The sequence below is a fragment of the Rousettus aegyptiacus genome, unplaced genomic scaffold, assembly GCF_014176215.1.
Source record: "Rousettus aegyptiacus isolate mRouAeg1 unplaced genomic scaffold, mRouAeg1.p scaffold_m13_p_3, whole genome shotgun sequence".
NCBI lineage: Eukaryota > Metazoa > Chordata > Mammalia > Chiroptera > Pteropodidae > Rousettus > Rousettus aegyptiacus.
Window position 1 is genome coordinate 7,355,938 of NW_023416306.1, and position 26,942 is coordinate 7,382,879.

The window sequence follows — 26,942 nt, forward strand, 5'->3', positions numbered from 1 at the left end:
GTCACTAAAATCATAAGCAACAAAGGAAAAAATAGATAAATAAAACTCTTGACAAATAAAAACCTTTTATATTTCAAAAGGATATCAAGAAAGTGGAAAGAAAACACATGGATGGGAGAAAATTGTGCAAATCATATAATTAATAAAGAATTTACGTTTTCAATATAGTTGACCCTTGAATGACGTGGGTTGGGGGGGCAACTCCCTGCACAGTTGAAAATCTACAAATAGCTTTTGACTCCTCTAAAACTTAACTACAAATAGCCTACCAGTTGACCGAAACCCTCGCAGATAGCAAGAAACAGTTGATTAACACATATTTTGTACACCATATGTATTACATATTGTATTCTTACAATGAAATAAGTGAGAGAGAAAAAAGCATTGAGAAAATCATAGGGAAGAGAAATACATGTATACTATTTATTGAAAAAAATCCATGTATAAGTGGACCTCTGCTATTTAAACCCATATTGTTCAATGGTCAACTGTGTATTAACACATTCTTACCACTCAATGATGAAAAGACAACCTAAATTAATATGGCAAAGGATAACAGCAGACATTTCTCCAGAGAAGATACACGAACAGCCAACGAGCACATGAAAAGATGCTCAGTGTCCTTTGCTGTCGGGGAAATGCAAATCAAAACCACAACGACAGATCACGCGACGCCCACTAAGACGGCTGGGATAAAAAGGAATGACAGTAACAAGTGCTGGTGAAGATGCAGGGAAATCGTAAGCCTCATACGCTGCTGGTGGAAATGTAAGACGGTACTGCTGCTTTGAAACACAGTTTGGTGGTTCCTCAAACGTCAAACAGAGAGTTACCGCGTGACTCGGCAATTCCGTGCCTAGGTACGTACCCGAGAGTTATGAAGACGTTTGTCCCACACAGAAACTTGTACATGAATGTTCACGGCAGCATTATTCACAACAGCCGAAAGCAGAAACAACCCAAATGTCTATCCATCGACTGGAGGCATAAGCACAACGTGGTACGCCCACGTAAACGGAATCTCGTTTGTCAAGAAAAAGGAAGGACGTCCTGGTACGTACTGCAACACGAATGAACCCTGGGAACGTGATGCCGAGCGAAAGAAACCCACCGAAAAGACCACGGACTGTACGATGCTATCATATGAAACACCCAGGACAGGCGAGTCTACGTGGAAGGTAGATTAGTGAGTGCCCAGGGCGGGCGGGGGCGAAAACACAACGGTCGGGGAGAACCGTTAAGTGCCTGTGACAGGGGAGGGGTTTTCTGGAGGGTGACGAAATGTTCCGAATTGACTGAGATGATGGCCGCACGACTCCACGAATAAACTCAAAACCACGGAATCACGGGCTATAAATGGGTAAACTGTACGACATGGGACTCATGGCTCAACAAAGCAGTCACCGTAAAAACCCGATACACGAATATAGAATACGAACTATCTGTGTGAAAGGTGCTTAAACACACGCTCTTACAGAGGGACACTGTGGTTACAGGCGTGGCTGGAGTCAGACTCGCACGCATGTTCCAGTCGGTCCCCTACTTTGAGATGTGTGTGACCTCGGATACGTTCTTTAAGCCCCAAGTAGTTACTGTGCCTCATTTATTTCATATGTACGATGGGTTTAATAACACCCGTCTCCAAACAGGGGTCTCCTAAAGATTCGATGAGATCGGGTATGTAAAGCATCACAGAAGTTGGCACAGAGTAAAAACATGCCCAATATCAGCTATTATAATTATTAGCTGATACATATAATAGCAAGTAAAAATCAAAATGTCCAAAAGTGAAGAGGCTTCTAAGAAAAATAAAAACATGCTATGATGGAATCTATTTGTTTCACTAAATAACGGCTACGTGGGGTCTGTATAGATATGGACGGTCTGGTCTTTAAGAAATGTTAGCAAGAAAACAGCAAAAAATGGTGGAAACGCAAAGTATGTCTGACACAGAATGAGACACGGAATGTCACAAATAAATCATGTGTCACAAAGAAAGGATTCTCTGTGTTTGTGCTTTGTCCACTGCTTCGCTGTTGTGGGGATCCTAAAGTGGGTCAGAGTAATTAAAACTAAAACACGTCAAGTGGTGTGACATCGAGATGGGGGGCTCCAACGTCCCGAGGCTTCCCAGCACTATTTGATGACTGGCGAGCACGACAAGGGCTTGGAAGCACCCCAGGGCCCCCGAGGAGCTCCCGATTCACCAGCGACTCGCTTCTGCTCTGCTCTGCGTGGGGCCCAGAGCCCTCACTCAGAACGGAGCCTGTGTGTCCCAGCTCGCACCCTCTCTGGTTCTGGCTTTTCTTGTGAGCTCCACGGCCCCGAGACGGGGGACATCACTGTGCTCGTATTCCGCGGGCGGCTTTTGAATTTTTCCCCCTTCGCTTCTGGGTCTCGTGCCAAGCTCGGCTTCGCGACACCCGGGGCTGCGCTGAGGAAAACCAGCGCTGGTGTCTTTGTCCGTCCGTTCCTAAGCGGCCGATTCTGCAGGGAGCCCCATTCTAGCAGAAAAGGACATCCTGCTCACTTCCATGGCGCTAACGAGAACACGGCTAACTCCTTGGGGAACCGAGTCAGACACGCGTCAAGAGCTGCAGGGTTTATTCGTGGGCACGCGGTAAAGACTCCTAAAATGTTTCCAAAGAAAAATGCACATAAAAACATATCTGAAAATATACCTGGAGGAAGGAAACGCTCATTGCGGTGAGCGGCACTAAAGGATGACTCACGTGTGTCCACCGTCTCCTGAATTGGGATGAAGCCGACAGGCAGAGTGTCCTTGATGTCGATGAGCTTCATATCCACTAACACGTTCCCGAGGTGACTCTTGGGAAGAAAGGAAAGAGATACAGACTATTAATCTGAACGTGCCTGCGGTGGGTCTGCCATTTTGGCTTCGAGACGCATTATTTAGCACAATGACTCTCGCGGCTTGACGGCAGCAGGTTAATTAGAGTAGGTGCCACTTCACGTCCCCCAGCGGTTACACGGGGACTCGGTGGCCCTCGGGAAGGAGTTTCATCTGCAGGACCTCAAAGCCGCTCACTCGGATGTGGCCTTGGTCAGGCAGACAAGTGACCCAGGGGATGCCAGAGACATAACCCGGCAGAGGGCAGCGGTGCACAGGTCCCGAGGAGGCTGCCACTCAGCCTGGCGCGTCAGCTCTTGGGCACCGCAGATTTTATAAAGAGCAAATTCCTGGGGTAGTCCGTCCTGTTGGGGACAGAGCTGCATATAAACCTAACAGGGAACCAATCACATTCCTAAGGGACTGCCAGTCTGCATGTCGACACGCATTTCTGCTGCTAGATACGTTCTCGTAAAATCCCAAGCATCATAAACTAATAGAGTGAAAAGCCCTACTGCCTCAGTGTTACACATCTTCTAAAATGACGTGCACCAGAGCCTCTTAAAGCCTCTATTTAGTGGTGGTATATGGGGTCCACAGTGCGCAATTTCGGAAACCACTGCAAAAAAACCTCCCAAAGATGGCACGCACCGCTCTAATTGCGAGAGAGAATTCTCTGCAAACACATCGGCGCTTGCCGCCCGCATTTCGGAGTGGAAGCGAGCTCGGGAGATGTCTACCCTACAACTTAAGCATGTGGGGCCACCTCGGAGAGTTCATCACAGTCTTCACGGCGATCTGCAGCTCACTTCCCCCTCTCTCGTTAGAGCCAGTTAAGGAAAGACTTATGGCTTCCGATCCCAAGTCTCTCCCGCGACGATCCTCGCGATGCTCTTTGCGTGCCCAATTCCCAGAAGCCCCTCGTCCCCGGAAGCCCAGCCCGAGCACGTGCTCAGCTTCCCCGTCCTGTGCTCCTGGTCCCTGTGGCCTCCGCGCTGACCCTTCGGGCCTTGGTTCTGTCATGCTCGGAGAAGGGCCTCGCACCTCCCCGTCTGTGCGTCATTGGAGGTCAGCCCCTCCCCGCTGGATGACAAATCTAAACCGCGCCAATCAAAACGTGAAAGGCACATTTGATAAATATACTATACGCTCGAAGTGTGCGAATGAAATCAAGTCCTCGGAATCCCACTACGAAGGTTAACGTGTCGCGCGTGGACTACGGCCAGAGCCGTCACGGCGAGCGCCGTTGTTGCAAACCCGCTCCGTCCTCTCAGGGCCGTCGTGTCTGCCAACAATCCTATACCGTCCCATGCCAGGGGGCTGGGCCTCGGGGAGACGGGGCACAGTGCACACGGCACGCGGAAGGTGGACCCTCCCGGGTGGGGAAGGACTCTCTGACTGTGCGGGGAGGGCCTGGGCCTGAGCACTCAGGCTGACGCGCAAACGGCGGCGGCTCTCGCGATCGCCTCATCGAATCCATCGTAATTTTTTTTTTTTTTTCGTGGCAGTTACGTCTCCATGTCATCACGGCTTTCTGCACTGAGAGACCAGCAGCTGGGTAGGTGCCCCTGCCCCGGAGATAGATGGGCGTCCGTCAGTATCCTCCTCGAACGCCTTCCGCGTGACGGGTTGGGTTTTACGGAAGCCCACTGCAAACCGGTTGGCGACCTCGCCCTCCACATGCTGCACGTCCCCGATCAGAAAACCAGAACGTCAGCCGTGAGGCTGTTTAAAAAACGCATCAGGAAACCCTCCCGTGAGTACGAAACGGGGGGCTGTGCCGCCAGGGCTTCCGGCGGTCCAGGGGGGCGCCCTGGGCACACGGCTGCCGCCACCCGGGGTTTCATGCAGCAGGTCTGCGAAACCATTAATTTTGCGAGCTCCTCTCCCAACCCCCATCCCGTGCTCCCTTTCATTTCCTCCTCATAAATATGAAGAACGTATTCCCAATCCTTGTTGAGCAAATGATTCATGCCAAAAGCCCAATACGCTCTGACTCAGGGTGTTTATATTGTCTCTGGTAGCCAGTATTTGCTAGTATACTGTAATTATTTTTGACAACCTTGCATTTAAGGTAGCCACAGATAACCAACTTAATATTCAAATGTTCATAAATCCTTCTGTTTAATATCCTCCCTACCTAATCTATGTACATTATTATTACAGGTAATGCAGAAAGTACAGGGCATGAAAAGTGCAATTAATCTCGATCCTTCCCCAGGAAGCAATGTCACTCCAAAGCTCGGTTTCTGTATTAACAGCGTTATAGGGGAAAAGAAATTTAGGTTTCAAAGGAGTCTCCCCAAACTCCTACACTGGGAGTCTCGAGTCACCTAATTAAGAATCTGTCCAGTCTGGAGAGCCCACATCCCTCCTTTGCCGTTGTAAAAAATTATGCTCTGCAAAGTCTTGGCTCTGACAGCAGGGCCGGCACAGCCCGGCTGTGGCGGCCTGAAATACACCTCGCTCCTGCTCTGTTCCTGGGCCGACAAGGGGCCCCCGGCACCCCTCCCCGAAATGGATCCCTTCGCATCTCACTACAGGATCCATTCATTCTTTCTCGGAAAACAAAATGCACCTATTCTGTATGCTGGTTCACGGGAGAGGTGGGGGTTCCCCCGCTACCTTCTTCCTCATCTTACACCCCTCATTGCACCGCCCTCCCCCCACCCCGCCACGCCTGGCCCTCGTGGACCGAGACACACAAAGTAGACAGTCAATAAACATCTCTCTAATGTTCAACAAATGTGGACCAGGTCAGTGCATTTTCTGTAATACGTTTACCTATGACGCCCCAAATTAACAAGGCCCAGTGACCTCTCTCTGTCATTTTTAGACTTGTCACTGTTCCCACACCAAGGGATCGGGGGACTCTTCTGGCCTAGAATACCAATAACCCACAGCCTTCGGGGGAAATACGGCAAAAACACACTGAAAACGATCAAAGAGGTCGCGGCTGTCCTTTGAGGGCGTAGTTTTGAAATAAAGCCTCTTCCGTCAGGACAGGCGATGGCTGAGCAGATATCAGCAGTGACACCGCGAAGCCACTGAGCAGAGCGAGGGTGTGAACGGGAGCAGCTCACACCCTCGGGAGTCCGTCCTTCCGGCCCTGAGCAGTGGTGAACGTGCGGGCCGTCTGCAGAAAGCGGGGGCCAGCGGACAGGCCAGAGGTGACGAAAGCTAAAAACAGAAGTTATTTCAAAAAAGGGTTTGGGTAAACGGCAGGGACAAAGGGGCGCAGAGCGCACTGTGCAGATGTGGACGCAGGAGGAGAGGAGGGGGTGTGGGGGACTGCCTCACACGTCATGAGCGCACGTCTGTGAAGGCAGCCCCGGCCTTCGGACCTGGCCCTCGGAGTCTCGTCTCCTCGGGCTGCACCGGGAGCCCCAGGGACCTGCTCACACTCGTCGGAGACTCAGCTGCCGCCTTCGGGCCTGTGTGCAAAAGATTTCCAACGTCTACTGCCAGGACTGTCCCTATGCCGCTGGAAACCCTGCACTTTATAACCATGTTACTCTCGTAATTGTGTGTGTGGGGGGAGGAGGAATTAAAGCAAGGTTAGCACTTCTCCCCCAGTCCCAAATATGCGAGAGGTAATTTTCCTAACAAAGGCTTTTCAACAAACGCAGGAAAGGCTGGTGAAAGAGAGTGATGGCCAGAGAGCCTCACGACTGTCCACACCCAGGGAACGCTGGCGGGACACACAAGGACCCCGTGACAGGTCCACAGGGCCGTGGCGGGGTGTGACGAGGAGAAAGGCTGTTGCTTTTCCCCTTTCATGCTTCTAAATGAGGATGTCTGAAGTTGTTTTGCTTTTTAAAGCATGAACATAAATTACTGTTATAATAAAATTTATAAAAATAAATAAAAATATTTCAAAAAAAACTTTGCATTAGAAAAAGACAAAAACATTTAGGCCAAAAATAAACTGCCACCCCTGAAAATGACAAAGCGACTGCTCCCTTATTTGGGGCTAGGGAAGACAGGTGACCTTGGATAAGCACAAAAACTGTCTGACCTCAGGAAAGGAGCTAATCCTTCAAGAGTCTGTCTCGGGACGGAAGAGGTGTTATCTGCAGGGTGCCTGGGCGGGCCTCGGACGGGGTGGATGCTCAGGAAAGCTAGTTCCCTTTTTTCTAAGCCACCCCTTAAAACACAATTGGAAAAGCCTTAGAAGATATCTTTAAAGTTTCCTGATTTATGGGCCCAAACATTAACAGCAGCATACTAAAAAGCAGTCTGCACCTGTGGATGCCTCCCTGCAGAAACAATGACATGTCAGAGGTCACACAGAGACTCAGGGAGGAAGCGGTCATTTTGGAAAGGCCGAGTCTGTGGTAAGGAGTGACCGTGCAGCATCTTAATCGTGGCCCCATGGGCAAGTTCCCACGTCGCCACTACCTGTGTGATTTGTTACTTGGAGGGGGTTGGGGGTGGGAAGGCATCTGAGACGGTGAGAGAAATTTCCCGGTTTCCTTCTGCGCACACATTTTAATGAAATTCACTGTACACTTGGGTATGTGGTTAATAATACTGTTAATAAATGAAACACAGCACTAGCTGCTGATTCTACCCAGTCCACTAAAACCACAGATAAATTAATATAGCAGTAAAAATAAACCACCGCCACAACAAACAAGCAAACAAACAAAAAAATGAGGAAATTTCCAACAGGAATGTAAATGGCTTGCGCTCATTCGGCCAATGGTAAAGCGCTACTGGACTTACATTTTCTTTGGAAAATGATCTTGTGAAACACAGGTATCTGGTCACCTTGGATTTAAACAAGCCGTCTTTCCAGAGGTCAGCATCCACACCATCTGCTGTCTGGGCAACCTGCACCGGAGAGACGGGGGAGAAGGACCACAGGTAAGGCGGGACGGAACCGGAGGTGCGCGCGAGCAGCTTCTGCATACCTGTGCCAATTAACACCGGCCCGAACTCTCATGGCATCTCATTAGTTCATTTCACTAGGCCCTGGGAAGAGATTTTTCCAAAAGGGGAAAAGGGAGAGTGTGAAAAATACAACTTCTAAAAATATTGTCCCCGGGGAAGCCATTGATTAAAGACACTCTGACAAAAATGGTTCTAATGAGGAAAGAGCAACTTTTGTTGTAATGGACCAAGAAGGGGCTGGAGAAGTCAGCACATTCAGTGGCTCATTACCATCTACTCGGGGGGCGGTGTGGGGTGCAGAAAACAAGTCCAAGGTGGCGTGAAATGCCACCTGAGAGGGTCGCTGCCTGTGGAGACATTGACACACGGCCTCCTGCCCCGGGACCCTGGGGCAGCCAAGGGGCTTCGGTCAATGGGACTCTACCGGGGACCGGGGGCAGGTGTCAGGAAAATGTGCTCCTTACTGTATCTTCTTGGTACAAGCACTGAAAGTGATATTCAAGGTCAGAAACCGGACCATGATAGGAAAATAAAAAAGCACCCAGTTCCTTGTTCACAGTCTCACTAAGAAGCCGTTCTCCCATGTACAGCTACAGAAATTTTCCTCTATGAAGTAAGTGCTCAGGGACGAAGCCAGCCTAGACTTGAGTCCTATAGGACCTGGGTCCGGGCTGCAGGGTGGGGGCTCTGCGTGAAGGTCCGCGCGTCGTGGGGCAGAGTTCGCGGCGAGCCTGGCGAGGAGGCGAAAGGCTGGATGGGGACGGCATTCCTCTCGTCTTTTCCAGACTGCTCTGTGAGCCGAGTCAGGGCTCGCTCTGCCTTCTAGCTCAGCAGCCAACATGACAGCACTGCCTGCGCCGCACCCTGGCTGGCGCCCCGAGAGCAGGGACATCGGGGAGGCTGAGGGGGCAGCGCTGTGCAGGACGAACTCTGCCGCACCTGCTCCCTGCCGTCTCCCGTCTCCCGAGTCGCCCCTGGCAGGGGCAGACTCTGGGATGCAGCCCTTCACCTGATAAGCTCCCGGCCATGCGGACAAACGGCCAACAGCGCCTCCTTTCTTTACACAAAACACGGCCTGGACTCAGCCGCACCCCGTGCACCTGCTCACAGCGCCACCAGCCTGCCATGGGCACAGGCCGGGCACGTGCGGGGTTCCTCCCCCAGGACATTCCCGGGGCCCCCCACAGCTACGTTCCCTGAGGCTGCCTCGGAAAAACCCACAGGCCAACCGCCAAAAGAAAAATGCTTTTCCCCACAAACCCAACAGTTATAAATTAGCGATTACAACAAAGGGAGAAGAAAGCTCCTTCTGTTAAACATGCAGATATGTTTGACCTGAAATCTGGAGGAATGGTATGAGGATAACTTCAGGAACTGTTTGCTACACGTATGTCACCCACGTAGAAAGAAACACGCGGGCGTGGAATTAGGCCTCGTCAGCATTTTTTTGGTCCATAATAGTCATACATAAAGTTTCTTGGAAAACATGACATTTAAGGCAGTGGCCCCAACTCTCCACCACGAAGGGTCCCTTTTGTTCGTTTTCTCCCATGGATTCCATGTTTTGAAAGTTTTTTTTAATAAACTCTACTTATACTGTATTTCCTCAATTCTAGGATGTAGTCATTTAGGAATCACTGTGGATTTAAAGTATACCACTTAGGGAAATCAAAAGAAATAGTATCATATCAAAATGTACAATCTATTTTAAGATGCATCCCAATTTCAGAATCGCTAAAATAAAAATAAAAAAATGCTATAGGAACAAAGAAATAGGAAACCTGTACAGCTTCTCTATAATAAATGCATTATTTTTGATACATTAAAAAAACACATAGTCTGCAGAGCACTTGCTGTCTGTGAAAGCACAGGCTAGGGGGCCTCAGAGGAAGGACGCTATGTCTTTAACCTTCCACTGGAGAGGAACGGGGAAGGGCTCTCCTGGAACCTGGAAATTCCCGGAGAGGCGGCCTGTACCCTAAGTCAAGGCTATTGTTCCCAGCGTGTGAAAACAACGATGCCCTCCGCTCGCCTCTGCTAGGGTTGTCCTCTTCCTGAGTGAGAAGACACCTCGACATGAGAGAGAGGCCAGTGCAGGGGTGCTGAGGGCAGCGGCCTGCCCTTCCCCACTCTCCCCACCCCCCCCACAGCCCCCACTAACGGACTCCTCCCTCAGTGCCCCTTCCCTGTCCTGGCAATTACAGTCTCCACTCCCAAGTCCGAGAAGCATTATAGAGGGACAACCATAGGCCCAGCTTTGCCCTGAGGCCACAAATCATTTGCAATGAAGTAAAAGCTTGTAATGCCCTCCAACCCTAGCCAGGAGGTAGGGAGGGGAAGTGGGGGGGGGTGTGTGTGTGGAGGAGTGTGAGTGTGTGTGATTGCGCGCAGGCGCGTGTCTGAGCGGAATGCAGAGGTGCCCGAAGCCTGGGCCACAGGAGCGGGAGCCACGCAGGGGCCACGGCTCCACGAACGGGAGGAAGTGAGGAGGCCCCCGGTCCCGTCTCATCAGCAACGCTAGGGAGGTGGCCTTGGTGTCACGAGGCGGGGCGTTCCCAGCCTTGTCTTCCCCTGGTGGCAACGCGCTGTACCCAGAAGCGCCTCTCCAATCCTGTCACATAAAGGTGTTCACTAGCCTAAACGCTTCCCATCCCAAGTCAGACGAGTCGAGACGAACTAACGACACAAGACAAATTAGGCAAGGCAGGTATCTGCACGCGGCGCTGCTGCAGGAGCTCCCGTCTCAACTCCGATCGCGTGAACCCAGCGGCCAGCCCAAACCCTGAGATGGGAAGGGCCGGGGGGGGGGGGCAAGGGGCGGGGAGTAGGGGGGCCTCCTGCCTAGGGGACTGTGGGGCGAGATGGTGTGCGTGCCAAGTGCCTGCCCCCGTGCACCCAGGGAGCACCCACACGGCCAGCGGTGACATGTCTGAACTAAAAACGGGGACGTATGTCGAACCAAATATTGAAAATGATGTCACGCGACATCGAGATTCGAAAAGTCCTAAACTGTCATGGCAGGACTGGGCTCCAAGCTCTGGCCTCCTGGGGTTCCTTCGCCATCTCTGGGACTAGATCTGGTCTTCAAACACACATGACCGTCCCGTGCGATTTACGTTCACCTGCCCCTGTTATCCACAAGGATGGCGCCTGCTCTGACCACAGCTCAGCCCCTGCCCTAGGCAGAGTGCGTGATGCATACAGGCTCTGTCAAAACTCACAGAAGGAATGAATGAAGTAATCGGCCGTTCAGTCGAGAGCAAAGTGGGAAAAGCCACAGTCCCTGCCAGCTGCCCCAGCAAGGTAGGCAGAATTTTTTAAAATAAAATTTCCAAGATTTCATGCCTTGAGCTAAATGAATCCTCTTCCAAATCAGCACTCTGCGAGGCCACCTACCCATTTCAACAACCAGGCCGATTTTTGATTATCTTGTTTGTCCTGTTCCCCCAGTGACTAGAGTATGACCAATGCTGCCACCGATGCAGTGCCTCCAGAGTGTCTGTCACAGGGCTTCACGTGCACACTCACACGCTCTCACACACTCACATGCATGGTCACACACACTCACATGGTCACACACACATATACAGACATATTCCATATGCTCAGACTCATTCACACACATATGCACACTTACACACTCTCACAGATCCACACTCACATTCACATGCATGTTCACACTCATACACCAACTCACACTCCCATACATATATTCCTGCTCACGCTCACTCACATGGTCACATACACATACATTCGTACACACATATGCATACATATTCATACACACACTCGCATACATATTCACACTCACCGTCTCTTACACACACACACCTTCCCTCTCTCTGCTCCCTGAGGGCAGGAGCTGCTTCTGGGGAGGAACAGGTTGAACACATGGGTTTCTCTCTCTTCTCTGCCAATATTCTTCTAAATGACAACCAAGTGGAGAAAGAATGAACCCCCTAAAATAAGGAGCAAGAGAGGGTGCCAACAATGTCTGGAGGTGCGATGGCGCGGAGCAGGGGTTGGCATCCCGGGGCCTGGAGGGGCTGATGGGTCGCCCCTCAGGGCCCCGGGCCGGAGCCAGCAGACTCCGCTGCAGGTGAGGGTGGAGGGCACGGAGGTGGGTGGGAGGGAGTTCAGGGCTGAGACAGGCCATCTGGACGAGGACTACAAACGCGGGGTTAGACTCCCAGGCCCCCGCCCCCATTTCAGATGTATTTTCTGCCGGAGCAGGGCCAGGGAGGCTCAGGACCCCGACGCCAGCCTGATCAGTGGGCATGCGGGGGAAGGAGGAAGTAATGCCAGAGTGAAAACGGGGTGAGCCAGGCTCACAGAACAGTGGGGCCCCTCCCCTCCCCCGCCACCGCCAGGCTCACTTTCCTGCTTCTGGCGCCTCGGCAGCCAGCTGTACCCTCCGAACGCTGGAGAGTGAAGGGTTTGTCTCTGGGGAAACTACAGAATGCCTGGGAGACTCTGGGCGTCTCCTGCGTGAGAAGCTCGGTCCCCACTGTGCGGCCCCACCCCCAGACCCCCGCGGCTCCAACTCCACAAGCTAACGTGCCTCCCTCTCAAATATAAACTGACAACAAACGAACACCAGGCTTTGGGGCAGAGTCTCAAATATGAAAGACAAGGCCCAGATTAGAAAAAGGGGAACTTGAAGGTAGCGCAGACAATGTGAGGAAACAATGACAGCTGAGGAACAAACGACCAAACCTATAATTAATGCCCTCAGGGGGACAGGGAATATACCACGCCCACCGAATGAGAATGGAATACTGTAAAAATGTGTTTAAGAGGAACGATTTAAGAACAGAAAAAGTGCATAAAGAGTTATAGCTATGTACTTTTTCGTTCTTAAATTGTTATAGCTAAAAGTAAAAGACTTATAGCTAAAATTTTAAAAGAGTTATAGCTAAAATTTTAAAAGAGTTATAGCTAAAATTTTAGAAATTCAAAAAATATATTGGAAGAGAAAATTGAGGAAATCTTCCAGAAAGTAAAATGAAAAGATGAGATAAACTATAGGATCAATACAACATCCAACTAATACAATTTCCAGAAAGAAAAACAAAAAATGGAAGAGAATTGAGCCTCATACAAAAGAGGTCCTGGGCGTTCTAGCACAGTGAGCAAACGAGTCCCGACCCGAAGCCAAAAAAGAGAGAATCCCACCAAATTTGAGATAAAGGAACCACCTTTAACACTTCCAGAGAGAAATAATAGGTCACGTGCAAAGGAACTAACAGGTCACACACCACGCTGTGCACGACATCCCCACGGCTTAATTATTTTATACCTGGAAGGCTGCACCTTTCCACTCGACATAGCTTTTGCATGAGGAAAACCACAATTTAAAAGACTTCATTGCATGGGGTAGGAAATAAAGATCTGCTGGCTTTAACCTTGAGGCGCACTCGGCGGATCAGCCGCCCAAGGAGCTGCCCGGGCGCAGGCTTTGCAGTGACTCCTGAGTGCTGTCCGAGGTTGTTCAGCGACAGCATCGCATCGAGCACTCTTTGCCCAGAGGACAGCTCCGGAAGGACAGACACCAGGGCTAACCAGCAGATTCTTCGCCCTGTTCACACCCTGGTGCTTTAAGAGGGCCCACCCACAATTCAAAGATGTATCTGGCAGACAGAAAGCAATCCAAGGGGCCAGGAAACTCTGCAGACATTCCAAAGGGAAGATCTGGCTGACACCATGAATAAGAATGAAGTTCAAAGGGCCCTTGATGTGTTAGATCTTGCTCTGTGGAAACACACACACTTGGCCCAGGTCAGGCGGTGGCCAACCACGGAGACACTTAAGCTCTTAATCAGAGCTGTGTGGGCACACCGCGGAGGCAGCGAGCCTAAGTAATCATCCGCTAGATCAGCAGTCTCCAAGCTCTTTGGCACCAGGGGCCGGCACACCTCATGCCTGATGATCTGAGGTGGAGCTGAGGCCGTGATGCTGGCGCTGGGGAGCGGCTGCAGATACAGATGAGGGGTGACTCATCAGCCCCTCCGGGCTGAGATAAAGCTTCACTCACTCACCCACCGCTCACCTCCTGCTGCAGTGTGACCAGGTCCCTATCAGGCCACGGCCCGGGGGGTTGGGGACCCCTGCTCCAGAGCCCTAAGAACAGGTATGCCCAAAATTCTTTCTAAAACCTGTAACGTGGAAAGAGCCATTTGGCGCATCTGTTGGTGCATGGAAGAACTCTAGGCTGTTTTTCCGGTTCCGAGTTCATTCGCTTCCGTCCATCACTTTGTATCCCAAATGGAGAGCTCAAGCTGGCCACAGACCTTAGGCTGAAACGTCTAACATTTCTGAGCAGAAGAAATGAGTGGGTGTCTCTATCCTTGGGACAGCTGCCTCTCCCTGACCCTGGGGCACAGGGGTGCTGCCGGCCCCCTCTTGCTGGGCCTCGCTCCTGTCCCGGCTGCTCCATCCTGGCTCTCCAGCTCTCCGTCCTCGAGCTCTCCGTCTTAAACCTGCCCTTGACTTCCAGCCTCCTTGGCTTTGCTCCTGCAGCTCTCTCTTAAATCTTGTCACAGGGAAGGTTCCCGTCACTTCGGGCCTCTCTGCAAATCCTCCCTGACGATTCCAGCCAGAAGGACACACTCCCTTCTAGGATCTTCCTTTCCCTTCCTCTTCTTGCATTAAGCCTTCCCTAATATAGACAAAGCCATACGAATGTTTTATAATACAATTTTTTACTTAAAAAAAATAAGATCATAGAGACTTAAAAAAAAAAAAAAAAGAGTAGGCTTTCAAATACGTGCAAATGTGCACAAAGAGTTTCCAAAGAGAACACAAGATGCCCGGTTATATCAGAATTTCAGATTAACAATGAATAATTTTTTCAAATTTAAGGAAATTTCAAAATTTTCAGACTTAACTGGGCTCCTATATTTTTAGTTGCAGAATCTGGCAAATTGAATGAGGAGGCACAGACTAAGGCTCTGTTTGCTAAAAAACTAGAACAAAACTAAAAGTTGAGCAGCAGGAAGATGCTCGTGTGGCACGTTCAGACTACCACAGACCACCGCGCACCAGGGGACGGGGACCACCTCAGCAAACTGATGACAGTGGCTAGTAGAAATTAGGGGTGTGGCCGAAAGGTACTTGAACTTTGGCCGTATTATTTGATTTTTTTAAAATAAGATTTTCGTATTCCTTATTTAATTAAAAATAAATACAATTTTTGTGTGTGAAAAGAAAAAAGTCTACAAGGATCCTTCCAAACTGTTAATAATATGGGTAAGATTAGAAAAAAGGATAGGTATGACTTTCACTCTTTAGTTTATATAATTCCACATGATTTGGATTTTCTGATATGAGCTTTTACAGTTTTCTAAATGTCACGAAGATATTTTTAATTAAATAATAATAAAAAAAAAAGGTAGGGTTCGCTGACCTTCTCTACCATAGATCCTGGAAGGAAGAAAGAATTTCCCTCTGGAAGATGCGTCTGCTGAGCAGAGCTGCACAGAAAAGGGGAGCTGCCGTGTGAGGCCGGTGCCTGCAGGCCGCCCCCCCCCCTCCCCCCTTCTCTGCTAACCGCGGCCAGTGTCCAAAGTTCTTTTCCAGCTGGGCTCTGAGACAACGACCGATGCCTCAGACCGCCCAATACCCACTCTCCTAGGCCAGCGAAGCAAGAGAATGTAGCAGGTTAAAACATGGGCTTTGGTACTGAAAAGATGTGAATCCAAATCCTGACTTCACCACTCAGTAGCTGTGTGACCTCGGCTGACTTCCTCAACCTCTCTGAGTCACAGCCTCTGCCTCTATAAATAGAAACAACAGATTCTATCTCATACGGCTGCAGTATTGAAAGAGACGGTGTAAATAAAGTGCTTTGCCCAGCACCTAGCACACAGTAATCACTTAATCAATGGTAAATATTGGTGTTGCTGTTGTATCAGGGTGTGCAAGCCGACCTGGCTTTAAATAGAGACCCCTTCCTACATATGCAGTCATCACAGGTGCAAGTCATCCGTACAAGCCAAGTCTTTGCTTTTCTTTCAGCAAATATTTACTAAGCACTCATGATAAGTCAGGCAGTGCACCACGCACTTCAGCGCACACAGATACGCGTCAGGCCCACCGATGCGGTGGATCAGCAGCGAGGGGACGGTGCAGGGGCGGGAGACCTAGGTCTGGTCTCAGCTCATCCACACCAGCTGCGTGACCTCAAGAAGAGCCACGGAGCTCCCTGAGGCTTCGTGCTCTCATTTGTAAAAGAAGACTATAATGGTAATTTTCATGGGGTCATTGTGGGAAGTAAATACCGTCCACGGGAGCAGCTGGCACAGGACAGACACGGCACGGAAATTCCGAGTTAGGAGAAGGGCGAGGCGGAATCAATCACCCACCGTAGTGCTCTCAGGGAGCATAAGATCCGGGGTGTGTGTGTGGAGGGGAGGGGTGAGGGGAGGGCAGGAAGAGGAGAAACAAAGGCAGCATTACGTGGGGTGCAACGGGCAGAAAGGGAGCAGAGAAGAGGGGCAGGCAGGCCCCTGGCAGAGACAGGATCAGAAAAGGCACAGGTGGGAAGGGCTGGGCTGGCTGCGCTGTGGCCAGCGCAGGGTGAGAGAGGAGACGGGTGGCAGAGGTGGGTGGAGCGGGGCATGTGCAGGAGGAGGCATTCTGAGAGTGATGCTTAAAGGAGAAAGCCTGGAGCTGAGGAGGGAGGGACCAGAGTCTCCCAGAAGAGACAATGCGGGATGAGAATGGTGGGGGCCCCAGCAGGGGGGTGGGAGCAGAAGACGAGGATGATGTGGAAGGCGGAGCAGGTAGAATCAGGAAGCTGCCTGGCAGGGCAGGGGAGCAATGTGCAGGGGAGCCCCAGGAGGAATCCGGCCCGCTTCAGGAACATTCAGCTTGAGTGTCAGCCAGCTACCATACGTGGGCCGGTCGACCAGGCAGGCGAAACCAGAGGCCTGAGGCAGGTGAAACCAGAGGCCTGAGGACAGACGGCTCGGCTCCAGCGTGGTGGGACCCAGTGGAAGGCCGGGACAGAGCCTGGGGACGTGCTGGCTGTGGGAGAGACCACCACAGAATACTACCAAGGAGAACAGGCAGAATGTAGGTAAAATCACATTTAAGGGATAGGAAAAAAGTTTTAAGAAGAATGGGCTATCGAAGAATATTGGATGACCTATGAAAATGCTGCAATTATACAGCGAGAAAATGTAAGGTAATACTAAGCATGTTATAAAACAGTCCTTACAAAAGAGTCCCATTATTGTAGAACACACGCACGTCACACTCACAGTCGGGCACAAAACTAAAACTTAAGGATATGCGTATGTCGAAATGTTAATAGCATTTTTCCCAAGTGGTAGGATTATAAGTCTCTTTTATTTTCTTACTTATACTTTTCTATATCTTCCAATGAACGTGTGCTAATTCTGTATTCAGAAAATGAATATATTAAGGAAGAAACAGTGTCCAAAGCTGAAATGAGGTCAAGAAAAATAAGAATTAAGAAAAAGCTAGAGAGTTAGACAGTTACGAAGGGCTCCTACAGACAGACAGCGCTGGAGGGGCTGGCCGGAGACGGGCAAGAGGTGGCAGCGGCGTCTGCTTGTTTTTAGGGAGAGAGGGCACAGCAGCAGGGCGCTGTGGAGAGGAAAGGGGCGGAGGAGGGGGAGAGAAGGAACGGGATTTGCACCACAGAGGGAGTTCCCAGCAAGAACCCAGGCAGGGAGGCGTGGAAATGCAAACGCCTGGGGAGTTCATCTTGGGAAGGAAGAGAGCCACCCCGAGGGGCGCCACCCTTTGCCTCCTCTTTTCCCATTTTCTCCCTTTTGTCTGGGTCTGTAAATCACATGCAGACAGGGGCTACATCTGCCACGGGGTTCCCAGGGCCTAAGCATGGGACCTGCTAATAAATGACTACCTCTCTCCTGCTCTACCTCTAACGTCTCGGGAAATCCCCCGTGGACCCCGCAGAGCGGGCTCTTGCAAAGGAGCACGCCAGTCGACCTGAAGAGGCTACAGAAATGCTCACTGACGAGCAACTGCGCAGGTCAGAAAGAGTCTGGGGACACCCACGCTGAGACTCCGAGACACCAAAGTACCTTCTTAACAACAAGAAGGAAGTCTTCCTATTAAACCAAATCAACTGGCCTCAAGGCAGGTCCAGTTTTAAACCATAATTTCTGAGTGCAATTCATAAAGCTAAGAAAACAAAATGGGTCTAAGATGAAGATGCAACATCTTTGATAGACACCGCTGTTTTTGCCTTTCCTGTGGCCCTAGTGGGATATGGTTAAGAAAATAGTCCAAACTGCAATCCTGGGAGAGCAGAAATTCCAGCGACCCTGTGTGGCTTCCTCAGGCCTTGGTCTGCGCACTGGCCCAGATGCCCCCTACCCCATGCTGGCTCCACCTCTGCCCACGCTCCCCACCCAGACCACCTGGAGTGGGGAGTCCAGCCTCCTGCTGGGGCCAATGACCTCACCGCAAGGTGGGGCTCCGGGCTGCTGGCTGGCATTAACAAAAGGGCCCTGAAAGGGACTCAACCAGACAAGGAAGACAGGAAGAGTTAAAGTGATGGGATTTAAGAGGAGAAGAGCTGAACTCGTGAGCTCATGAGTCACGCTCAGTGACAGGAGGCAAGAGAGCAAAGAGATGAACTGGCACTTGTGACTAAGTCACCCTCCTTATTTACTCCATTACTCAGCTCTCAAACCACATTGCCAGCTGTAATTGCATTTCAATTCATGTTTAACACAAACATAACTTAGCTGGATGTCGGCATTCACTATCCCAGACACAGAAAGGCAAGACGCACAAAGGAGCCGGCTTATTCAATTCGATAAGCGTACTTCGCATGCCCGGCGGTGTATGTGTGCGCCCAGGCACCGGGCTGGGTACTCGAGGTAAAGCTTACGAAAGACACTGTTCCAGGGGCCTTACGGTGTGGACAGAGATACATGCTAACCAACAACTACAGAGTGCTAAGAGCTGCAACAGAGGAAAGTAAACGCACTATCAAGACACAAAGAGCCAGAACATCATTCCTCGGGGAGAGGAATGGTGGGTAGCACAAAGACACAAAGACACAGAGGCAGGAGCGAGAACAGAGCATTTGAAGAACTACAAAGGCTCAAGGGGATAGGACGAGGGCTAGAAAGGTAGGGAAGGGCAAACCAAAATCAATCTCCGATGCCAGCGAAGCCCATCCATTTGATAAACACCTCCTGAGTGCTAGGGGCTGAACATTCCATTGTAATTAACACAATTAATTTGTCTTCGAATCTAAAAACAGAGAGCTGGAGAACAGCTCTGAGAAGGGGAGTAGTCTGACCTCTTAGAAAGCTTCCGCCCGCAGTAATGTAGGAAGGATGAGGTTAGAACGGAGTTAAGAGAGCTGTGCTGGTGACAGTTCCACAGGCCGTGACAACAGGAAGTGGAGAAGAGAATTATCGGATATTTGCTTAGTCAACAAGTCGATCTCCTCTCAAACTTTTCCCCTCTCCTCTGGCCTCCTCCGCAAACACTGGACTCTGCAATCACATAACTAACTCCCTATCGCGTAAACCATACACGCTTGCCAGCCTAAACCATGATCCAGAGAACAGCCCAGAAACCAGAGAGTGAGGGGTGGGTCAGGATTAGAGGCAATAAAAAAAATCAATGAGGGTGTTGGACATAAGAAAAGTGTATTTTTAAAAAATCACTTTCCTCTACACAAACTGAGAAGCTTCCTATCTTTTTTCCAAAGCTTTAAGATAGTTTATAGAATGTGGTTATTACCTGTTCCTTGACAATTTTAGGGAATGCTACGTTAAAACAATTTGGGCCTAGCGCTTTTCTTGGAAAAAATTCTCTAATGGCTTTTCTAATTTCTTCCTTTGATATGGGTTTGGTATTAGATTTCTTCTTAAATAGCAATAGAAATGATCTAACTCAAAGATTTTCAGTTTTAGTCACATAAAGCTGCATGTAAGAGCTATACATCATATTTTCTTATAATTTTCAAATCGCCTTATACTCTTCCATTTTTCAATCTAAATTCTGCTTATATTTTATTTCCTCTTATCGTATTTGCCAGAAGTTTAACTACTATGTCAATTCTCGATTAACAACTCTTCTTCTTTCTCTTTTTAGTTCTAAATTCTCATGTTATCTTTGTTATTTCCTTCCATGAGTTTGTCTAGGAACTTGAGCTGTGGGACAGTATCAAGTGGTCTAATATACATGTAATTAGAACCCCAGAAAAAGGAGAGATGGAGAACTATTTTAATAATGCCCAGAGATTTTTCCCACTGCAACAACAGCAGAATATACATTCTTTTCCGGTGTCCATGATACATTACCAAGACAGATCATAGTCTGGGCTGGGGCCAATGCACTATAGCCCACAGGCCAAATCCAGACTGTAGACTATCTGTGTACAGCCTATGAATTACAAATAATTTTTATATTTTTAAGGGTTAAAAAAATCAATATGCAATAGAAACCATGTGTGGCCCACAAAGGTTAGAATATTTACTATCTAGACCTTTACAGAAAAAGTTTGCTGATTCTTATTCTAAGCCATAAAACTGAGTTTGTTCTCTGACAACATAAAATTAAATAAAATGTCGATAAAAGAAATATATCTAGAAAAATCCTCAAATACATGGAAGCAAGACAACACACATCTAAATAACCCATGGGTCAAAGAAGAAATCAAAAGAGAAATGACACAGTGTTGTGAATGAAATTAAAATTAAACACAACAAGAAAAAAATCTGAGGGCTGCAGCTAAGACAGAGTTTAGAGGGAAAGTCATAGCATTAAAATGCTTATGTTAGCAATGAAGAGAGGTCTCAAAACAATAACCAAAATGTGCACTTTTAAAAACCAGAACATTAAACCCAAAGTAAATATAAGAAAGGTAATAAAGAGAAAACAGCAAACAGAAAATAGTGAAAAATAAAAGCAAAAGCTGGTTCTTTAAGAAGATTAATAAAATTTTAAAAAGTCTAAGCAGCTTGAGGAGGAAAAATGAGAGATGACACCAATTACCATTGTTGAGAGTGAAGGCGAGGTCCTGTTTCTACAGGTCCTAGAAATATTAACAGGGTAAAGAAATATTATGAACAAATTCAGGCCTAGGCATCGAAAAATGCAAAACATCCTTAACAGACAAAGTACCAAAGCTCATTCAAGAATAGATAACTTGAATAGCACTATAGCTATTTTAAAACTTGAACTGTTATTTAAAAATTTCCCACATTTAGGTCTAGATAGCTCTACTGGTGAATTCTACAAACATTTAAAGAAATAATACCAATTCTACATTAAATATTCCAGAAAACAGATGAGGAAGGAATACTTCCCATCTCATTACATGAGACCAGCAATACCCTAACACCAAAACTAGACAAATACGTAAGAAGAGAAAACCCTAGACCAATCAACATTTCTCATAAACACATATATAAAAAGTCTTAACAAAAAGCTTAGCAAATCAAATCTAATGATATACTGAAAAGACAATATATTATGTCTATGTGGGGTTTATCCCAGAAATCCAAATTTGGTTTAAAATCCAAAAATCGATCTGTATATTTCACCATATTAAAAGTCTAAAAAGGAAGAACATAATCATCTCAATAAAAGTATTTAGCAAAATTCAACATCGACGTAAAATGAAAATTCTCTGCAAGGGTACTTCCCAGGCCTATTAAATAATACCTACTAAAAAAAAAAAAAAGCAACAACAAACATTATATTTAAGTGCTGAAATACAAATGGTTTTCCCCAAAGAGCCGGAACAAGGCAAGTATGTCTGCCGTCACCATTTCAAGAGTGTACTAGCTGTTCTAGTCAGTGCTGTAAGGCAAGGGAAAAAAAAAAAAAGGCAGACTGGACAGTAAGAAGTAAAACCGAATAGTTTATAATAGCATCAAAAATAAGAAATGTTTAAGGATAAATGTAGCAAAAGATCTGCATGATTTATACATTGAAAAATAATACTGATGAAAGATGTCGAAGAGGACTTAAATAAATGAAGAGATATACTGTGTTATTGAATCTGAAGACTCAATATTGTTAAGATGTCAATTCTCTGCAAATCGAGCCATACATCTGATACAACTCCAATCAAAATCCCGGCAGGCCTTTTCTGCAGAAATTGACATGCTGATGCTAAAATTCATATTGAGTTAAAAGACCTAGAATAATCAAAAGAACTTTGAAAAAGAACAAAGTTAGAGGACAACCTGATTTTGAGGATTATTATAAAGCTACAGTAATCAAAAGGTTTGGTTTTGCTACATAGACAGATAGATTGATCTATGGAATAGAATACAGAGTCCTGCAATATACCTATACACACAAGACCAACTGATTTTTGACAAAGGTGTCAAAGCAATTCAATGAAGAAAGGAAAATCTTTTAAATAGATGGTTCTAGAACAATTTGACAACTACATGTAAAAGTGACCTTTTATCCCTATATCCTACCATATATATAAAAAAAATTAACTTGAAATAAGTCACTGATCTAAATTTAAGAGCTAAAACCATAAAATTTCTAGAAGGGCTTATGGAGAAATATCTTGACCTGAGTTTGGCAAAGATTTCTTAAATGTAACATAAAAACACTATAAATTTAAAAACTAATAAACTAAACTTCATCAAACTTTAAAACTTTTGCTTTTCAAAAGTACTATTAAGATAAAGAAAAGGCAAGCTACAGACTAGGAGAAAATATTTGTAAAACAAAGGGCTTGTATTGAAAATAAAGAACTCTTCAAAGTAAACAATAAGACAACCAACCCAACAAAAAACAGGGCAAAAATCTTTTTTTGTTTGTTTTGTGTTGTTTATTTAGCTCATCACCACACAAACTCCCCAAATTTTACTGTTTTATTTTTTTATCCCCCCAAAAGAGGCACTCAGCGAGTGCCATCATCAGCCTGTGCTCAGAAGTGGCAAACGCTCTTACATGAAGATGGAGGCTGGATATGATCAAGTCATCTTGGAAATGATCTACTCTTCTGGAATTTTAGATGATCTGATCTTCGTTGTTTTCATGGCGCCTTGATGCCTTAAAATGTGGTTTTCCTAATATATCTGACATTTTCTGGTTGTTACTGCGGAAGCATTAGGCTATTATGTCCAACCTTCTACCTACATGCACAAGCATAGGCTGCCTTAAGTTTTTCAAACAGATGGTAGTCTTTCACTTGTCTGGAATCAAGGCTCTAGAAGGCTCAAAAGAGTTCTTTAGGTCTTCTTAGTGTTTATGAATGTCATCCATTCATCGATTTCTTTTTTAAATCAGGAAACAGTATCTGCTGACTTTAGGTGTCTGATAGTCCACCGAGCTGTCATACATTCCCAAACTGGGTTGAAACAAGAATTGCTTTAGCTCTCCTTTAAAACATAGATTAAAGGCCCTTAGCCCTGGAAATTCTCCCAAATGACTGGTTTGAAGCCAATAGTCTATAATTTTAATGTACTCCCAGGAAATTCTAATGTGGCCCATCCACGCACAGACATTTGGAAACTACTGAACTCGACATGAAGCAATTAAAAAAAATAATGTTCTGAGTTCCTATTTTTATGATGGAATGTAGGAAATTTCAAAGACTCTAAATGGAGGGGGGGGGGGGATCAATTTTTAGTTCCCACCCTTAGTAGGTATGAAAATACAGATCTCTGAGAAAAGTTTAAAACCACACTTCCCACCATCACAGCTCATAAAAGAAAGCAGGGATGATAAAACGTGAGGGCCAGAACTAACACATTACGATCCTACGGACGGAGCACCATCTCTTACCTGAGGCTGTGGTTAAGTTTTCCTGGAAGCTGAAAATCCGTGTCTAAGATTATTTAGAAAAGACCAAGAACCCTGGCTGATTAGTTAATAATGGCCTTAAAATAAGAAGTGACTGCGACTGAGCGGACCAGATTAAGAGGAATGAGAACATGCATCACACGGGCATGGGCCCGCACGGGGCCGAACCTGGTCTCGTAGCCGCCCCACGACTGAGTATTGCTCTAACCATTATTTTAGTGAAAAGGAACTGAAATTTTATGTTAAAACCCAATTTTTTTTTGCAAGTAATTATATAAATCTACATAAGACCTCATTTGAAAATATAGGTTTATTTTCCATAAATCATTTTAGTATCTTCATAGTTCTCATTTTAAATCTTTGAAAGTTTTTTTTTTTTTTAAATACTCTTCTACTTGGTGATACTCCCTACCTATTGAAATCAAGAGTCTGACAATCGGAAATGGCAAAGGAGGTATGTCCAGGCAATCTTTATCATTCTAAACGATGCCTTACTTACGTGTGCCACACATCAGGTGGCGCACTGGATATGCAGCCACTAACTCAATGGGCTCAGGATGAAAACAAGCAGACTTGATGTAAATCACGAGTGTGGCTGTGAGTGTTCACACAGGAGACTATGAATGCAGAAAAGTGGGTGCTGAATTCTGTTTGTTGGAGGAAGTAAAGCCAAGAAGATTCACACCAAGGAGAGCATCTTTAATGCATTTAAAAAGCTAAGTAGGAGAAACAACAGGTGGATAAATGTTTAACGACAGGAGGATCGGGCTCAGGAGACAGCGTGTAGGAGAAAACGATCACCTGCACCACTGTGAAGTGCTCTGAACAGGTCTGATGGTCTCTTGAACTGACTGACACATCGGGTATTAGCTAAGTTACAGATGGGGAATGAGGTTGGATAGTTTAAGAGATATTTGAGCTCAAGTGACTTTTTAAACAATGTTAATAAGTTTGGACTTTATTCTGAAGATTAAGTACAGACATTTAAAGATTTTAAACAAAAGTGTGGCATGAATAACTGTTTTAAGAACATCAGAAATGAGCAAAAGTCTTGAACAGACACTTCGCCAAAGAAGATATGCTAATGGCAGAAAAAGCACAAGGTAAGATACTCAGAATCATTAGTTATTACAGAAATGATAATTGAATGTCACCACACATCCACTAGAAGGACTTAAATTAAAAAGAATAAACAAACACACCAACTGTTGACGAGGATATGGAACAAACAGAAATCTAACGTACTGATGAGGAAACTGAGGGTCTTTATGACTTTGATTAAAGTTAGCTCTGGAAGTCATCTCTCTCTCCCTTTTCCTCTCCCCCACAGCCTTCTCCTCTCCTTCCCTCTCCACCCATCAGAGACCCAGCCTTTCCCCTGGATATTCTGCAACCCCCAAGGCAGCAGAAGACAGTAGCCCAGACCTGACTAACGTCACACAGGATGGGACCTCTGGCAGGCTACAGATAACATCTTGACTGAAGTTAGGTTTCATCTCCTGAGCCCTAAGGTGCAACAACTCCTTGGCTACTTTTCCGTGAGATCGAATCTCTGGAAAAAGATCTCAGAACTGTCACCAAGACCTGATACACATGATTTATTACCCTCCCCTCACCTCCGACCAGTTCCCAACACAACCCCAAACCGCTAACCCACGGTGTCTGGTGATTTTGTGCTGTATAATCTGTAATGTACATGCCATGGGAGAGCTGGTCTTGAGCGCTAGCTCACCTATGTCTGCAGGCTTGGCACCATTTCCCTAATTAAACCTTTAATTTCTTTGCTGCAAACCCCTGTTCGTGTCTCTTTTGGCTTTGATGCACACGGGCAAAATGAACCCCCTTTATTTTGGTAACAATGGTAGGAATATAAAATTATATAAGCAATGAAAAAAATCATTTGGCAGTTTCTTAAAATGTTAAACATCTATTTACTATTCAATCCAGCATCCAGTGCTGTGTATTTACCCAAGAGAAATAAAAGCATATGTCCTTGCAAAGATTTGTATCTCAATGTTCACAGTAGCTTTATTTTTAATAGCCCAACCTGGAAACGACCCAAATAATTTTCAAGTAAATTGTTGTATAAGTATTCAATGAACTACTTACTACTCATTAAACAAGCAAACGAAAACTGATATACTCAATGATATGAATGAATCTCAAAATAATGATTCTGAGAGAAAAAAACTGTATTAAAAAATCCATATGAAATTCTGAAATATATGGCGCAGTCTACAGTGACAGAAAGCAGACCAGTGGTATCTTACGGATGGGGCTGGGGAATTGGGAATGCACTACGAAAGGGCATGAAGAAAGTCTGGGGTGTGATGGGCACGCTCATCATCTCTGACTGTGATGATGGCTTCACATACATCAAAACGCATAAGACTGAACACTTTAACTGTATGTGTTATACTGTAAGTCAACTACATCTCAATTAATCTATATAAAAAGAACCCATACAAAACGGAAACAATTTTGAAGCATATACAGAAATAGTGAGATGTACGAGGGACACTAAAAAGCTTTACTGAAGGACATAAAACGAGACCTAAGTAAACAGAACTGCAAACCATGTTCTTAGAGGGAAAAACGTAATAGTGTAAATATGTTGATTCCCTTCAAACCAACTTATTAACTCAGTGCAACTGTATGAGAGTCAAAACATACTTTGTGGAATCTGACAAGGCGATTCCCAAGTTCTTTTAGAAAAGACAGTATGCTGTAATAACCAAAAATTTTGAAAGAGAACAAAAAGCAGATGGCTCTATCGAGTCTCAAAACATGCTACGAAAACCTTGAAAAAGTCATGCGGAGTGAAAGAAGCCGAACCAAAGGTATCGTGTATTATAGGATTCCATTTATCCAGGTAAATCCACAGAAACAGAACCCAGATTGGGGGTTGCCAGAGACTGGGGGACTCGTTCTGGAACCAGGTAGAGGCGACGGCTGCACGACACAGTGACACACGAAATGCCACTGAACTGTTCCCTTTCAAATGGTTAATTTGACGTTGTAGGAATTTCAGCTCAATTTTTAGAAAATCAAAGAATTGCTAACTTCAAAAAAACCCACGTGCTATAAAGTTTCAACAACGGAAACAGCGTGTGATTGTGTAAGAGTAGTTGAACTAGATTAATGAAGGGCAATAGAGCCTAGAAACAGTCTGTAAATTCCCCTGTTTGGGGCTCGAGCAAATGTCACTCTGCAACCAGATATCCCCGCCCTCCCCTCCCCCACAGTCACCAGGGTGCATCCTAAATCAGCTGATGCCACCGGCCTTACGTGACAGGCAAGATGTGCCAACGCTGTCCTCTTGCCGTAGTTTAGATTTAAGCACAGAGCCAGGGCTGAATGTTAAGGGCATGATTTGCTGTTAGTGGTAGGTACCATCTGACCC

The 26,942-nt window shown here is 46.6% G+C and overlaps 1 protein-coding gene across 8 annotated transcripts in view; it reads right to left on the reverse strand.

Annotated features, from left to right (window-relative positions):
* The window catches only part of MVB12B (multivesicular body subunit 12B), a 168,799-nt gene that overhangs the window by 104,883 nt on the left and 36,974 nt on the right, over window positions 1–26,942 (reverse strand). For all 8 annotated transcript variants that reach the window (XM_036238466.1, XM_036238468.1, XM_036238467.1 and 5 more), the window contains 2 exons: window positions 7,580–7,687; window positions 2,733–2,829 (listed from right to left, as the gene is read on the reverse strand). In XM_036238466.1, the coding sequence (XP_036094359.1) occupies window positions 2,733–2,829; window positions 7,580–7,687 (205 nt within the window). The remainder of the gene's footprint in view (window positions 1–2,732; window positions 2,830–7,579; window positions 7,688–26,942) is intronic.